Raw genomic sequence first — 16,379 nt, 5'->3', positions numbered from 1 at the left:
AAAAAAATATATATTTTTAGCAAAATAATTGTACAATACTTGAAATAAATAAAAGTTTTTTATAGATGCACTCAAATTTATCAAGCTATATGATTTAAAAATATAAAAACATAATACATATCTAAAATGTGATCTAAATGTTTCATCGTCGTGAACTGATATAACATTTTTAATGTAATTTTGAAACTGTTTGGTGTTGTTATAAAGTGTTTAGTCAGTAACTTTTCATATTTTTCTATATTTTTCTAATAAGAATTTTTATTTTTAGTATCATCAAATATCTCTAATATAACATTGGTGTTGCAAATACCATAATTAAATTTTCTTTGTCTGACATTTTGATATTGCTTATATTTGTTTATTAAGGTCAAAAGAAACGGTTATTGTAAGCGTCGCGTTAGTGCTCACAAACCAAACGGAACAATTGAAATTGAAATAGCGCTTATAAGCGTGAGCGTTCACAGCGCATAAAGCCTAATCTACAATGTGCTTTTTGATTTTTGTTTGCTGCCTTTTTGCCTTTATGTAAAGGCATATTTTTTTCGAAAATTTAGAAAGGAGAAATTGTAAATAACAGTGGTTTTTGACATCATGCGACAAACACATAAAAAGTAAAAATACGAAAGGCAGAGAGCAAGAAGCAACACGCAAGAAGCACATTGTAGATCAGACGTCGAAATGGGATGCAGTCTACGAGTAAGGCCCTACGCACAACAGAGAAAATATTAGGAATAAGAATAAATATTAAATATTAGGAAGAGCAATTTGGAATTATTTTACTTCAAACAAGGGAATGAAGTGGATTCATTATTTCTATTTTTCTTAATTCATGATACGTTAATACGTTTCATTTTCTTGTTTTCAAATGAAATAATATCAATTTTCTACTTCTAATATTTAATATTTATTGTTATTTCTAATATTTTCTCTATTATTCTGATAAATGTAAATTTTGTATTTCAATTATTTTTTTCATTACTTCTGGATCTATCCTTATTCCAAGTTTCATGGCTCTTTGATGGTGTTCTCTTTTATAATTTTCAATGCTGAAAATAAATCACATAAATTTTACTAAATTTAAATTAGATTTAAAGTAAATATTTTATCATTATTACACAAAAAAATATTTAAATAATAATAATATTTATTATCAGAAATTAAAAATTTAACAGTTGACATAACTTTAATCCTATACCTGTATCCTATACGTGTATACACGCGGTATGATATAGGATATATACAGGGTGGGCCATTTTAATCCATCCACGCAAATAACTCCGTAAGTAAGCCAAATACAAAAAAATGGTTCAGACAAAAGTTGTTCAGGACAATGGGGGTCACCTATTTGTGTTAGTGACTTTGACCTTGAAGTCAATTTTCAAGGTCATTTAAAGGTCAGAGTTATTTTTTAAAATAAAAACTCCTATTTTTGATTCCAAAATCTAATAGCTGGTGTCAAGAGCTTTTCAAAACACTATAATGAAGTTATTTTTCATTAAGTACTTTTCGAGTTATGAGGCTTGTAAATTACAGTATTTTGACATAAAATACAAAATATCTTGTAAAACATTCAATTTTTGGGAATCTTACCTTAATACTTTTATGCATAAAATAATGAGACGAATCAATTGGTATAAAGAAAACACATAGTTGCTTTCAAGAAAAAATATGTAATTTGCAACATGCAGCTGCATACTTTTTTTTAAAACCAATGTGTTTTCTTTATACCAATTGATTCGTCTCATTATTTTATGCATAAAAGTATTAAGGTAAGATTCCCAAAAATTGAATGTTTTACAAGATATTTTGTATTTTATGTCAAAATAAATTTACAAGCCTCATAACTCAAAAAGTACTTAATGAAAAATAACTTCATTATAGTGTTTTGAAAAGCTCTTGACACCAGCTATTAGATTTTGGAATCAAAAATAGGAGTTTTTATTTAAAAAAATAACTCTGACCTTCAAATGACCTTGAAAATTGACTTCAAGGTCAAAGTCACTAACACAAATAGGTGACCCCCATTGTCCTGAACAACTTTTGTCTGAACCATTTTTTTGTATTTGGCTTACTTACGGAGTTATTTGCGTGGATGGATTAAAATGGCCAATCCTGTATATATATATCCTTATATATATATACAATATATATATATATATTTGATGTATATTTGATGGATTGGTTAGATTTTGGGTCCGAGAATTTATTTGGACCCGGTAAGGCCTAAGTCGATTTTTTTTAATGGAAACTCATATTTTTTATTACAAATTCAAGTTCAGGATACTTTTCTGCATCTGACATAGCATGTTACAATTTGGGCCCGAGGTTTTAGGCCCAATAAAGCCCAAGTCGATTTTCTTACATAAAAATCCTCATTTTTTGACGTTTTGTGAGAACAAATACGTCACTATATTTATTAAAGTATTTGTTAAAGACAGGTTGTTGATTAATAAAGTATTATAAAATCCTTACTACACTCATAAAAGAAAGTGTTTAAATTTAAAACATTAAAGTGTTTTATTTCTTGTCTTTATTTTTGAAACGCTCAAAAGTGTTTAATTTTTAAACGGATATGCGAAACGTTAAAAAGTGTTTAGTTTTGAAAAGTGTTTTATTCGGAACATATAAAGGTGTTTTCGCGCGCGCGCGCGCGCGCGAATAAAACATTTTTCCAAATTTTAAAAAGTGTTAATTTTAAATAGTTTTAAAATAAAACGCCAAAAACCGTTTTATTTAATTTATTTAATTAATTTAATTTTTTAATTTAATTTTTTAAATTTACAAACAACATATAACATTTACAATGAAAGAATTTTAAATGAGGTTCAAAATTTGAAAAACTTTTGATTATTGTATATAATTTTGTTCAACAATACTTCACCAAAGAAATTCAGCACCGACTTGTAATTTGCTGGATAATGGGAGTCCCACGCATAATAACATCTCAACAAACAAAGAATGGATTTGGCAGCAGTAGAATTTTCAACTTTTATTTTTATAATATTATTGGCACAAATAAAAGCTAAATATACTAATTTTCCCTCTTCTTCAAAAAATTTTGTTATTATGTCATAATGATAAAATCTTCAAACTTTAATTCTGATTGTTCTTAGCAACGCCTCTCAATGCACTTCATAATTCATCAGAATATAACGTCTTGAAAAAAAACATTTTACTTTAATAAACGTTTAATTTCAGTAAGATGTTCTGTTTTTCGGCGTCTGGAGAAAGTAAACGTTCAACTATCATAGTAAACTAAAAAAAAATAAGCAAACCAAAAATATTTAAGCAAACTTACAAAATATCAAATTATCCACCAAACGAAGTAGTCAACGTTCTTTTTATTTTTGGTAAATGTTATAGGAACTACAGACATGCGACTACAGACACGCGTTTACGCTTAACGATATCCTGATCGCCGAAATTCGGCTGATCGGCAAATCCGCAATATTGAAAGAAGATCTCGCAGGAATCCATTCTATTACCAAAAGACGGAAAAGAGACTTCAGAATAATAATGATTCTAGAGTTTTTGCAGTGTTGGGAATGGCCCATATCAATCCACATATTAGTACTCGTCAAGCGGAACGTCAACTAGGAGTTCCAAGAGCTACTGTTCATCAAATATTACAATCAGTTCGATACCGTCCTTACCATATAACTTTTGTAGAGAAATTAAGCGAAGATGACCACAGAATGTGAACACAATTTTGTAGATGGGCACTCAATATATTAGAAAAAGATCCAGAATTTTTCTGGGTTTGGGGATGAAGCAACATTCCATAGTAATGGTCTGAATAGACATAATTGTTATTATTGGTCATCAGTGAATCCTTATTGGTATCGAGAAATGCTTCACCAACATCCCTTCATGTTTGGGTGGGAATATGCCATGGTCAAATCATCGGACCTCTTTTTTTTGAACATACCGTCTCCGGTGCAACTTATTTAGAATTTCTTCAGAATAATTTGCCAGAATACTTTTGAGAACATTCTATTGGATATCCAGAGATGTTGGTTTCAGCAAGATGGTGCTCCAGTGTATTTTCATCATGATGTTAGGACCTTTTTAATGAGTAATATCCAAATCATTGGATAGGTCGAGGAATTCCGTGGCCTCCAAGATCACCAGATCTTATCTGCTGGCTTTTTTCTCTTGGAGTTATTAAAAAAATGCTGTTTACAAGAATGCACTGACCATCAGATTAGATATGATAAATAGAATAAGAAGAGTCTATGAAGCGATAACTCCAGAGGTACTGAAATCAGTATCAGAAAACTTTAAAAGTAGATTTTGATTGTGCTTACGAAATGACGGACATTTTGAACATTTGATTTGAAGACCTGAGTGAAGCTCAATTGTGTTCTTCCAAAAGAGTCATCTACTAATCTAACCTTAAGTGGATGGATTAACCATTAATCTTGCTTTAATTAGCTAAACCCTCCCCGATTTTGCCTTCATTAGCTGGATCGTTTCCGATTTTACCTCAATTGGCTGGATCGGTCTTGCTTAGATTGACTGAATAATTTCTGATGTCGCCTTTATTGGCTGGAACATCTTCGATCTAATATACCCTGTCTAAAAGCGTAAAAAACTGTGTTAAACTGAATCCGCAATGAAAAATCGGGCCCCTCGGTCGAGGAAACTGAATTAGGTCTAATTGAGCCCAACCTGGGCCCAGACTCAAAATCTCATCAGCTTTATTAGGAAGAAAAAACTGTCCTAAGCCTGAATCCGCCTAAAAATAAAGAGTTCTATGCAAGAAAATCGACTTGGGTCTTATTGGGCCTAAAATGGGTCCCAAATGTAACAAGCTATGTCAGATGCAAAAAAGTATCCTCAATCTGAATCTGAAATGAAAAATATGGGTTTTCATTCAAAAAAATCAACTTAGGCCTCACCGGGCCCAAATCTAAGTAATCCATCGGATAGCCCTTTCGATTTCCTAAACATTTGGTCTCTTGTCATTTTTTGGAACAACCCGTTTTTTCCGAGATATTTCGATGCAAAAGTTAAAATAGGACGCCCTGTATATTTTGTAGATATATCTATAGAAATTTAATCCAAACTCTGTTCTTGTACTTTGACCTTTGATATTTATTATTTGAAAGACGCTCATAACGATGCTATATATAATGCTATATATATATTGTTAAATACATTTTTAATAACTTATCTGTGGAAGGGGGAGATTATTGTAAAAGAAAAAGCAAAAACAAAAAAAATAACTTGCAGCCTATCGCGACCTCTCTCGAAACTGGCGACAGTATCGTCTTCGTGGCAAAGCGTGATACACGCGGCTGTCACGCGGTCAACGACTGATGATAAATGCATGCATGCATCACACACATGCGAAGAATCGCGATCGAATCACCCCAGGTCTCAGTTCTCGTTGATCGACACTTCGTATTTCGTAGTACTCAGTAATAATTACGATCGATTCGAAACGCATCCTCAAAGAGCATTTCAAGTACTCGTTTCTTTCAAGTTTTGATATCAGCAAAGTGCTTCTAATCCACGTTGCAAAAATGAGCAAAAAGCAAGCACTTACTGATTCGAAAATCACACTCGTCGAATCTCCCGAAAAGTTAACAGACGTCGCATGTGAATCAAAAGAATCAAAAGAATGCTATTCAAAGAGGAAAAAGGAGCAAGTGCCGAGCGAAAAATCGGTAGAGAAAATTAAAGAAAATGTAAAGGAAATAACGAGAGTGCATGAAGTGCACAAGGCGGAATTTCAGAAGATTATCAAAGATGTCAAGTCTTCCGAAATCTCTACCGAAACTCCTCAAGTAATGAAAATACGCGAAACTCATAAAGCAAAATCTACAAAGGATATTAAAGATGATCAATTGGACATTTCTAGTAGAATTTCTGAAACTGGCCCTGTCAAGGATACGAAATCAACTGAAGATGCGAGCAAAACGAAAAAAATTCCTGTCATCGAACAAATTGTAAGTTTTTTTTCAAAGACATAATTATAAGACATAAGACATAAGACTCTAGTAAATTAAATAAAATAAAAGTAAATAATGTAAATAAAAATTTGGTTTACTTATTAATTTGATTTTGAATACTTATATATAATATTTATTTTTCGGGATAAGTTTAATCAAATTTAATAAGGAAATTAATTAATTAATTATAATAACAACGAATTAAGTAATTAATAAACTTTCTACTTAATATTTATTAAGTAAATTAAAATATTTATTAAGTAGTATTAAAAATTACTAATGAAGGAAAAGTTATACAAACCATGGAACGCGGCCGTGCCTAGGACTTGGGCACCAATGTCAGCGCCAGACCTAAATGAACGTCCTTTCGTCCTAGCAACGCATCTTGTTCCTTCATTGCCGATCGGACTCTTCGAGGTGCTCGCGGAAATTATTGAAGTTGTCACGAAAAAACCGGTCATCTTGCTTCACGAGTCCAGAATTGGCCGACCAATCGCCCAAAATATTACTGATATAGGTATGTTAAGTACAGGAATTATATGATCCTACGACATAAATAAATACAATTTTTCATGGAAAAATGTCTGAAAGACGTGTTCTTTCAGAAGTGACTTTTTTAAGATTTTTTTCTTTTTTTTAACTGCTGCTAAAACTTTTTAACTATTGCTAGACATGTTTATGATCGTTGTAATATATTGTATCTATTATATCCTGTGACGTCATCATATTCTCTTTAATCTGCCTTAAATAGATTAAAATTTGAGAAACTTTATTGTTTAACAATTGGAGCAATAAAAGTGCACAATATCATTTTGTTAAAAAATCATGATAATAAGATAGAAATTGTATCTTATTTATTTTTGCAGCTATCCTGCCAGCGGCCGAAAATTGGAAAGATGGTGTGCTTTTACCCGTTAGTTTGATTTTCAAGCATCATTTGAACAAGAACAATTCGCCCTGCGTATACGCAGATATAATCGTCGCGAATGATCGTGCTACACATGTTGAAGTAAATATATTTTTTTGTAGAATGTTTTAGTGACACAGAGAAAAACGGTTTGATAAATCAATTAATTTTAATTAACTAGATATACAGGATGTTCATTTGAAAACTTTCCAGCTGATTATCTCGAAAAGTATGAAAGATACAAAAAAAAGCTAAAACACGTATTCCATGATTTCGAGGGGGAAAGAGAACGGCATTATCAATTTTTTATTTGGAAGGCGTTTTCAACGTAATTTGAAGGTCAAATTTGTTTTTTTAAATGGAAACTTATATTTTTTATTGCAGAATTTTATTCTACACAAAAAAACAAGTAACTTCTATAGGAAACATTTTTTTATTTGATCACTATTTTAGGAGATATTTAAGAAAATAGTAAGGCCTAGTTACTGCATAAAATTTTGTCATTTATTATAACAAATGTTCAAAATGTTCTCCGTTGTTTGCTAAACAATAATAAAGACGATTCTCAAATTCTGAACGAACATTTTGGAAGGTATCTGTTGGAATCTACATTCCTGTACAATTCTTTGACGCAAAGAATTAAATGTAGCAGCAGTTCTACGAGCACACTGATCTTTTTCTCCATAAATAAAAATAATTTTAACTCGTTCTTCTAAAGAATACACCATTTTATAAAGTTTAATTGTGATATTCCTTTAGATAATCTCTGGTACAAGTCTCACATTTGACTGAATAGTACACTGTTCTATTGAAAGACAGAAAGGAACGGGATTTAACACAACATAAACGATCTGATCAACTTTGTTTTCGAAAGATACGTATAAATATCAACAATTTGCGTCAAAGTATTGTACAGGAATGTAGAGCTATTCCAACAGATACCTTCCAAAATGTTCGTTCAGAATTTGAGAATCGTCTTTATTATTGTTTAGCAAACAACGGAGAACATTTTAAACATTTGTTATAATAAATGACAAAATTTTATGCAGTAACTAGGCCTTACTATTTTCTTAAATATCTTCTAAAATAGTGATCGAATAAAAAAATGTTTCCTATAGAAGTTACTTGTTTTTTTGTGTAGAATAAAATTCTGCAATAAAAAATATAGGTTTCCAATTAAAAAAACAAATTTGACCTTCAAATTACGTTGAAAACGCCTTCCAAATAAAAAATTGATAATGCCGTTCTCTTTCCCCCTCGAAATCATGGAACACGTGTTTTAGCTTTTTTTTGTATCTTTCATACTTTTCGAGATAATCAGCTGGAAAGTTTTCAAATGAACATCCTGTATATTTATTCCTTAATATTTAATAATATTGTTTATATAACAATATATATATAACTTTATATTTTATTTTTTTATTTTTAATTTAATTTTTAATTTTTAAATTAATTCTCTCATTAATTATCATATTTGTAAATCATATCGCATTATTATTTCTTGCTTCTTGATTGTTGTACAAATCGGTAAAATGTACAAATTTAAGATGTAAAATCTGTGTTCTTAGTTTTTATTCTTTTCTAACTCCGTTAATTGTGTAATATTGTTTAAGAATAAACAATAATGATTATAAAAGTACTAATATAATAAATGCTTTCGCAGAGATTTAATTTTAAGATTTTTAAGAAATTTGGCAAGCATTCTTACTAATTGCAGGATATTATGGATTTGCGAGGACACAGATGCGCTGTTGCGGATAGACGTAATCAAGTCAGCGCTGCCGGATTACTCTTCAATCATCTGCACACAAAAGGCGAGAATCCGGCGTTCTTCGGCAATACTCTAGGTTAGTTTAAAATATTTTTTATATCTGTATTATGACAATTTATATACATATAAGGTAAACCATTAAAACTTACCATCTAAAATAACTTGATAAATATTGGTTTTACGCAAAAACTTTTTGGATAAAACCTAAATGACTGAAGGATCTGTATTTGTAACTTTATTTTTTGTAACTTTAACTTTTTATAACTTTATTTTTTTCTTATGAGGAGCCAAGGTCACATATGAAGGTCGATTTTATTTTTTTTACGAAATACACCATCTTCAATTAATTGTGATTATAGACAGTTAAGAGATGAATCCAACAGTATCATCTACAATCATTTGACCTTGAGATAACCTCAACATTAAAAAAAATAAAAACAATACTAGACATTGAATAAATTCTATTAATGTTACGAGAACGTGCAATATTATACTTTTGTCGATTATAAGCCTACGCAAATTAAGTAGCTACAGCTTCTTATGGACAAAAGTACCAAAATTTCATAAACATTTGTGTAAATTTTCATAGGTATGGCGTGATGGATGATTTTGATTCGGAAATTGTGCGGCAGATCTTTACGCGCAGATTATAACTTCTTTTAATTTTAAGTCATCTCAAGGTCACAAATATATATTATTTATCTCTTAATGATCTATAATCACAATTAATTGAAAATAGTGTATTCCATTTGAATAAATGGAGCTGACCTTTATGTAACCTTGGCACCACCACATAAGAAAAAAAACAAAAATACAGATACTTTATATTATTTGATCTTATCTAAAATGTTTTCACGTGAAAACAATATTTATTAAGTTATTTTAGATGATAAATTCTAGTGACTTACCTCCGATATACATATATCGAGGGAGGGAGGGGTAAATAGATGAATTTAAATTTTTAGTTGCGGCCCAAAAACCATCCCTCATATGTAAAGCGGCTTTTTGCTTTTCACGATATATCTCAAAAATTATTATTCGAGATATCAAAAAATGTTTCATACAAAAGTTTTACGGTAAGAATACCTCTATTTAACCACATTAATAAAATTTTGAAAAAATATTTTTATATAATTTTCTAGATATATCGTGAAAAGCAAAAAATCACTCTACATATAGTTTCACCTCTTAAAATCGTTTTTTTGGACAACAATTGAAAATTTCTAAATTCATCTATTGAACCTCCCCCCCCCCCCCTCCCCCTACATGTGTACAGTAAAATTTCATCAAAATCAGAATTTTCGGGTTTGCGAGGTTCCCTTGTAAGTTTCTTCTAGGGCTTCCAAGTATTCGGATATCCGGATCCGGCTCCGATATGAAAACTCAAAACCACACTATTCGGATTATTCGGATAATCCGGATAATTCGAAAATTATTTATCCGGATAATTCGAATTATTCAGATCTAGATTCAAATCTGAAGAAGAATCTCGAGATTATAATTAATCAGATCCCATTAATTATATAAATAAATGTTACATGCAAACGATTAATATTTAAGAAACAAACAGAGAAGCTTAACTGAAAGATATAAGGCATATTTTTGCCAGAAAAATATATAGATGAGAAAGATTGGGCAAACATGAGCTGATTTCTGTCTAGAAAACGTAACATAAATTATGTATGTAATCTTATATTTTGAATTGCTAAATGCGAAGTAGAATTTTTATTTATAAGTATTCATTATCTAACTTCGTTGATTGTTTTGAGAGATATCTTAAAAATAACCATTTATACATACGTCATTTTAGAATTATACATACGTCATTCGAGATTTAAATTCGCATCTGAAAATCGCTGCAAATCTAGATCCAGATCCGAATTTGATATTCTTTTATTACTCGAATATTTGAAAAATCCAGATCCTCGGATAATCTGAATTTGAAGCATCACTTTTATTCTCCGGATCATTATCCGGATAATCGGATATCCGAAAAGTGTTAGATTCAAACAAAATTTGAAGCTTTCGTTTCTTCCATTTCAATTATTTTGCAGACGCTAATTCGCAGCTCGCCGTATTGCAAATGGTTGCCGGCAAGCAGGCAGAAGTGGGAATTTTAGAAGCACCAGTGATCAGATGCCACAAATTTGCTGTACCGGGCGCGGAATTTCTTCACATCCTCACTAGTTTAGGACCCTTGCCGCCTTATCGCATCATGATCAACAAGACAAGCTTAGGTACGATATTCTTCTTTCCATCTTAGATACTCTCAAAAAATTATAATTAATATTTAGATTTCATAGAATTGTCTTGCCATTTTTGTAACTAGTATAAACAATCTCATTATCTCAAATTTATCCTGAATTTATAAAAAGCAAAAAACTTGGATAAAAACTAGAGACCAGTATTTGATCATATCGATCATGTAGATTTTATGTAAAAAATTGCTAATTGTAGTAAAAAAAATAAAACTTAAAAATTAGATATTTTATGAACCAAAAAACATAAGAAAATATATAACTGCTGAAATGAAAATGACAGATATTTCTTACGTTAAAACTATTGGCAAGTAAAGGAAATATCTTGAATTTATTTCTTTATGTTTAACTATACTTTTAATTTTATCTCGTTTCATTCCGTTATAATAACTCCTACTGTGTTTATTTAGTGAACAATTTCGCCAAAGAGCTCGCAATTTATTTACGAAGCATAAATCAATACAAGGAATGGATGGACAGGCTGTCGCCCTTCGGTGTCATCGGTTTCGCTGAGAATTTGATGGACTACTATAACTTGCACGACACGAAGCCTGTAATCACCAGCGTACCTTACTATTAAGTGTGCTTTAAGTAATGATTTATTCTTCATTTCTTCACTCTTTTTGCATACATACATAAATTTATTTTTACACTAGTTCTTTCACAATATGACCTTTTATTAAATTTAAAACAATGATTCATTCATTTATTCTTGATCTGTATATTTAATTCGTCAAAAATCTGTATATTTAATTCGTTCTTTCTCATCCGATTCTACTTCCTCTTTGTTATAACACCGATTAATTCTGAATTGAGTCGCAATTAATATACACAGCGTGTAAAATATTATCAAAATCTGCTTTGCAAACTGTACAATTTTTCTAGGAAAACTACGATCTAAAAGCAGTAACAACCCGATGAGGCTCGTCTTCTAATGAATACTCAATTTTTTTCCCTTTTTTCATTTTTCAAGTAATTTTGTCATTCTATAAATTAAAATTACTTTGAATCAGCAATTCTTGAACCCAGCAATTCTTTAAGATCTTGGTAGATTTAATAATTTAAATGAATATGAAATAAAATTGCGAAGTACTTCAAACTTTTCAAAACCCACAACTTTCTGGAATTTTTAAGAAATACTAGCGTTTCAAGACTTTACACATCACGATTTGATGACATTGATGGCTTTAATGATTAACTTTTTTTTAAGATCAATATTAAAGCTTTAAGATTATTATCTTTAAAGATGAAAATCTTTGATCTTCAAGATATTTGAAATTACATTATTTCAAATAATTACACCTTTTGAAGCAAATTTAAACTTTCGTTGTACGATTGAAATAATTTAAGTTCTCCATTTTTTTTAATTTTTCATTAAAATTTCTCCATTAATTCATCATTAAACACGTAATAGGTTGCTTGTATGATTTTTCGGGAGATCATAAAAAGTCAGGTGGAAGCATTCCATTAGCAGGACGTATAGTACCATTTGCCAAAGCGTTGCTCAAAAACTCCTCCAGCCGCATCAGAGGTCCGCTGTCGCCACCATCAGCAACATTACGCACACACAGATAATATTTCTCCCTTAGCAACGCCAGTAATTTGTGGAATTGCATCGGATAAGCAGTCCATAATACATTCCCGGCGACCTCAAGCATGTCCAGTATTAAGGTCGCACATAAGCCACAAGTATCAACTCTTGGTTCTGAAAATTGAAATGCCATATGTCATCTTTATTTTTCCAGCGGTACATTTATGAACAATTCTTGAAATTGTATTTTATTTTAGATAATTCTTTTATCTTTTTATATTTTTGAAAAATCCATTTCTTACTTTAAAAAATTTTAATGTTTAAGTTTTACTATGCTAAAGATAATATTTTTACCAATATTCAAAACGACTGCCAGCCATCTCCAGGCATACTCAAGACCATGAGGATGAGGCTTGATGACACCTCTTCGTTGTCCTGTAACGGTAATCGATGCATACAATCTCATGAATCCTGACATTCTCTTGAGAAACTTGTCCTGCTGTTCGACAGTGCCATCCTCGGAATATTTGCAGCCAAGAGATTTATAATAATCTTCATTGGATTGGCCCTCTTGTTGCGGCAAAAATATTGGCACAGTGAACGGACACACCTCGTGAAGGTGGGCTAGAACCATCTCACCAAAATCTGCATGTTCGTTCCAAAGAGCCACAATGATCATTGCCACAGGAAACGCCATTTCCGGTTTGCTGGATATTAATGTCTCGCCTTGGCTCTACGGATTCATAAAATGTCGATTATAAATTTACTTTACACTAACAAAACGCTTTAAATTACAAAATAATTGTTTATAATTTAAATTAACTTTTGTATCATTTTCATGAGTCAATTTTTTCCTCACTTTTAAACTAAAAAAATGGAGGTTACATAAATTTGGTCATGATAATTATACGCGTGTGTCTATGTATTTGTGTAATCGAAAATCTTGTAGATTATGTTGCAAGTTTAAAGATACATACAACAATTTGTTTCGCTAAATGATCTTTGCAGAAAGTCACTCCTTGTGGATACTGCATCACATTAGGAGATGATTTTCCAATCAAAAGATTCTGCAGCCTGTCGTATTTGTCTCTCAAATGTTGCTTGCTAACACTAGAGATTGCGTTCACTGGAATGTTGATTGCTTTCTGACATTCAAAACGAAATTTTTTGGTAGCAGCAGATTGTAAAAAATCTTTATGAGTGTCCCTGTAAAGATCTAAAAAATGTCGGCTCTTGATGTAAATCTCCAGTGACTCCTTATCGACATACTTAAAAAGATTTCCTGTAAATTTACATGACAAACACATTAAATTTCTATTTAGATAAAAATTACATAAATTTACACAATGAACATATAATTAATTAATCTTTCTATTTGCATTATGCAAAAAATTTTGATAGAAAATTATATGTGATTAATCTAAATAATAAGTTAATAAAAATACAAGTATGAATTCAAAATAAAGTATTCTAAGTATACGCAATTGATATAAAATTTAAAATAATTTTGTATACAAATTTTCAAGATTTAATGTACCTATTTTGCATTTTGAACTCTCAGTTGCTTCTTCTGACTTAGAATCGGATATGGACAGCGCAATCGGCTCATTAACCACTACTGTAGTTTCTTGATTTGTTATTATACTGCTTTGTTCTTTATTCTCATTATTTTCCACAGCATTGGTCTCCTCTGGCTGCTGAGAAAGTACTACATCGCCAACTAATAGATTTTTAGTTTCCGCCATTGGCTCGTTGGCAATTTGCGCTTTGTGAATTAATTCTGCTTCATATTGAGCATCTATTTTTTCTATAAAGTTTATAAAAAAATATATTTAATATAAGTTCATCGTCGAAGAGAAGAAAATGTATGACTGCAGAAAATTCACAAACCTATTTCCATTCGAAATATATTTAGTACATCGTCCATGCTGCAAACCAAAGTCTCAACGACATTCACATCTGTGGGTACCAATTCTCCGTTCTACAAAAAGTTCACACAATATTCAATTGTTATGCAAATATTATACAACAATCTGCAGATATTGCCGAAAAAATTTGCGATTTATTTTTCTAATAAATTTAGGATTTAATATTTAAAGAAAATATCCACAACTTTTTAAATCGTAAATTTTTTTCGGAATAGTTAATTTTTTTCTCTATTTTTCGATAATTACTGTGATTTTTTCATTTAAAATTTCCATCTGCTGAGCTAATTCCTTGATTCTCGCAGTGTTTGCCGTGAAGACCACATTAAGTGCGAATTTGTTCTTGCATGCTTTAGACAGAATAGCGATATCAACAAACTTGGCCGCAAGCTGATCCCTGTGAGCCATCACAGTCTTCTTCAATTCTTCTTTTTCTTTCATCCGCTTTCGATATTCTTCGACTTCTCGTTCATGCTTCTCTTTTTGCTCCTGAGCGCGCTGTGCATGCAGCTGCTGCTCATGCCGCTTCTTGATCTCTTCCTGTTCTGCAATTCGCTCTCCCTCAGCCAGAATGTCTGCCAGATTCTCTGCACTCCGACGTTCGCGTTCGCGTGCCATTAATGAATGCGAGTTTGCCATCTGCTTCTGGATAGCGCCATCATTTTCCTTCATTTGCTGAACATGGCGATCAATATTTTTCTACAACACAAGTGAAACTACAACTATAGAAATTACACTGATAAAAGCAATGTCAATTGACATAAAATTATAGTTATTTTAAGTTATTTTTAACAATTTTACTAAAATTATTTATTTAGATAAAATCACATTTAATGATAAGTTTTATTTAAAATATAGTAAAAACTATATTACATTATATACTAACAATATATTTATTAAATGTAAAAAGTTCTATGCATTAATATTAAATCTTGTTTATATATCTAATCAACTTTATAATAAACAAATTACCCGAACTTCCTCCCTCCTTTGTAGCTCACTTTCAAAAAGAATCTTCTTGTATGAAAAGGGAATGCCACTTGAAGTAGATATCATGTTGTGCATGGAGCTAGTGCTAGTTTTCTGTGGAGTCTTAATGTTACATGAGTTTTGCTCATTCTCAATGTTCTCTAATTTGTCAGAATTATTTTCATTCAATGTTGATTGAGGACCGATCATAGTGCACTCTATTTGCATGGTTGCTGATATATGCGCCGCCTTCTTCAATGTAGTAACTTTGAGATGTGTAAAGTCCGACATAATGCTATCCATATCAGTTATCTGTAAAAAAAAGTGTTTTCAAATATTTACATCTAAAATGTAAAATTTCGAAAAGCAAAGTTAAAATTGTTCAATATAAATCCAATTTACTTCATTAACCATAACTTGTGATAACCAATTCTAAATTGAATAAGTATAACATTATATCAGAAATATAAATGTAAGAATAAAACAGAAACTTCATATTATTATTATTTTTAAACTAACTTAATTTCTTAACGGAAATTTAATTCAAAGCTTTCCAGGGCAATCTAATGCTAGAAATTACAAAATCGCAATAAACTACTATCCAAAAATTTATTCCCAGTTTTAGGAAAATATTTCTGTACTTTATTGATTAAACTAAGACACTATATAGATCGCAAGCAATCTTTCGCACCTACTCGACTTACCTTGTCGGATTTTGTTTTTCTCTTTTCTCGATGAAATGACATAATTCTGTTTTGTGATATTTTTATGAAAGAATACAAGAGCACACTCACTCGCACACCTAACCTACAAACGCAACGCACTTGTGTTCACATTTATTTCCTGCCAATTTTGCTACAAATCTCATGTCAAAATTTTCATCTTCTCGTACTATTCTAGTCTATTTAATCTAATAATTAAGTGTGATACTTAATTTATCATTCATTATACTGCAATTTTTTGTAATACTCCACTCGCACTCATTTATGCAGCATTCATGTCATTTTCATACCGGAACCCAGAAGTAGTATATATTCGTTAGGATTCCTCAGTGCTGCCAG

General features: G+C 30.9%; 3 protein-coding genes across 3 annotated transcripts in view; 2 read left to right on the top strand and 1 right to left on the bottom strand.

Moving 5' to 3' along the window:
- LOC137000593 (uncharacterized) overlaps positions 1-5,514 on the top strand; it is a 7,592-nt gene extending 2,078 nt beyond the window's left edge. The window contains exon 2 of the mRNA XM_067357662.1: positions 5,236-5,514. Within this exon, the coding sequence (XP_067213763.1) occupies positions 5,236-5,291 (56 nt within the window). The 3' untranslated portion in view covers positions 5,292-5,514. The remainder of the gene's footprint in view (positions 1-5,235) is intronic.
- Positions 5,383-11,602, top strand: LOC105679166 (uncharacterized). Its single transcript, XM_012379046.2, has 6 exons — positions 5,383-5,954; positions 6,243-6,474; positions 6,824-6,966; positions 8,582-8,711; positions 10,690-10,872; positions 11,304-11,602. The coding sequence occupies exons 1-6, from the start codon at positions 5,529-5,531 to the stop codon at positions 11,471-11,473; spliced, it is 1,284 nt and encodes a 427-aa protein (XP_012234469.1). The 5' UTR covers positions 5,383-5,528; the 3' UTR covers positions 11,474-11,602.
- LOC105679163 (mRNA export factor GLE1) lies at positions 11,475-16,379 on the bottom strand. Its single transcript, XM_012379036.2, has 8 exons — positions 16,023-16,379; positions 15,322-15,630; positions 14,599-15,048; positions 14,315-14,405; positions 13,962-14,231; positions 13,402-13,706; positions 12,779-13,157; positions 11,475-12,598 (listed from the first exon to the last, which is right to left on the bottom strand). Exons 1-8 carry the CDS (start codon positions 16,062-16,064, stop codon positions 12,333-12,335), a joined length of 2,112 nt encoding a protein of 703 aa, XP_012234459.1. The 5' UTR covers positions 16,065-16,379; the 3' UTR covers positions 11,475-12,332.

The sequence above is a fragment of the Linepithema humile genome, chromosome 6 (genome assembly GCF_040581485.1).
Source record: "Linepithema humile isolate Giens D197 chromosome 6, Lhum_UNIL_v1.0, whole genome shotgun sequence".
NCBI lineage: Eukaryota > Metazoa > Arthropoda > Insecta > Hymenoptera > Formicidae > Linepithema > Linepithema humile.
This window is presented reverse-complemented; position numbering and strand designations above follow the sequence as displayed.

Coding starts and splice junctions, on each gene's coding strand:
- LOC105679166 (XM_012379046.2), top strand. CDS start 5,529: ATGAGCAAAAAGCAAGCACTTACTGATTCGAAAATCACACTCGTCGAA. Junction 6,967..8,581: donor ATCGTGCTACACATGTTGAA/GTAAATATATTT, acceptor TACTAATTGCAG/GATATTATGGATTTGCGAGG. Junction 8,712..10,689: donor GTTCTTCGGCAATACTCTAG/GTTAGTTTAAAA, acceptor ATTATTTTGCAG/ACGCTAATTCGCAGCTCGCC.
- LOC105679163 (XM_012379036.2), bottom strand. CDS start 16,064: ATGTCATTTCATCGAGAAAAGAGAAAAACAAAATCCGACAAG. Junction 15,049..15,321: donor AAAGGAGGGAGGAAGTTCGG/GTAATTTGTTTA, acceptor CTTGTGTTGTAG/AAAAATATTGATCGCCATGT. Junction 14,232..14,314: donor TATATTTCGAATGGAAATAG/GTTTGTGAATTT, acceptor TAAACTTTATAG/AAAAAATAGATGCTCAATAT.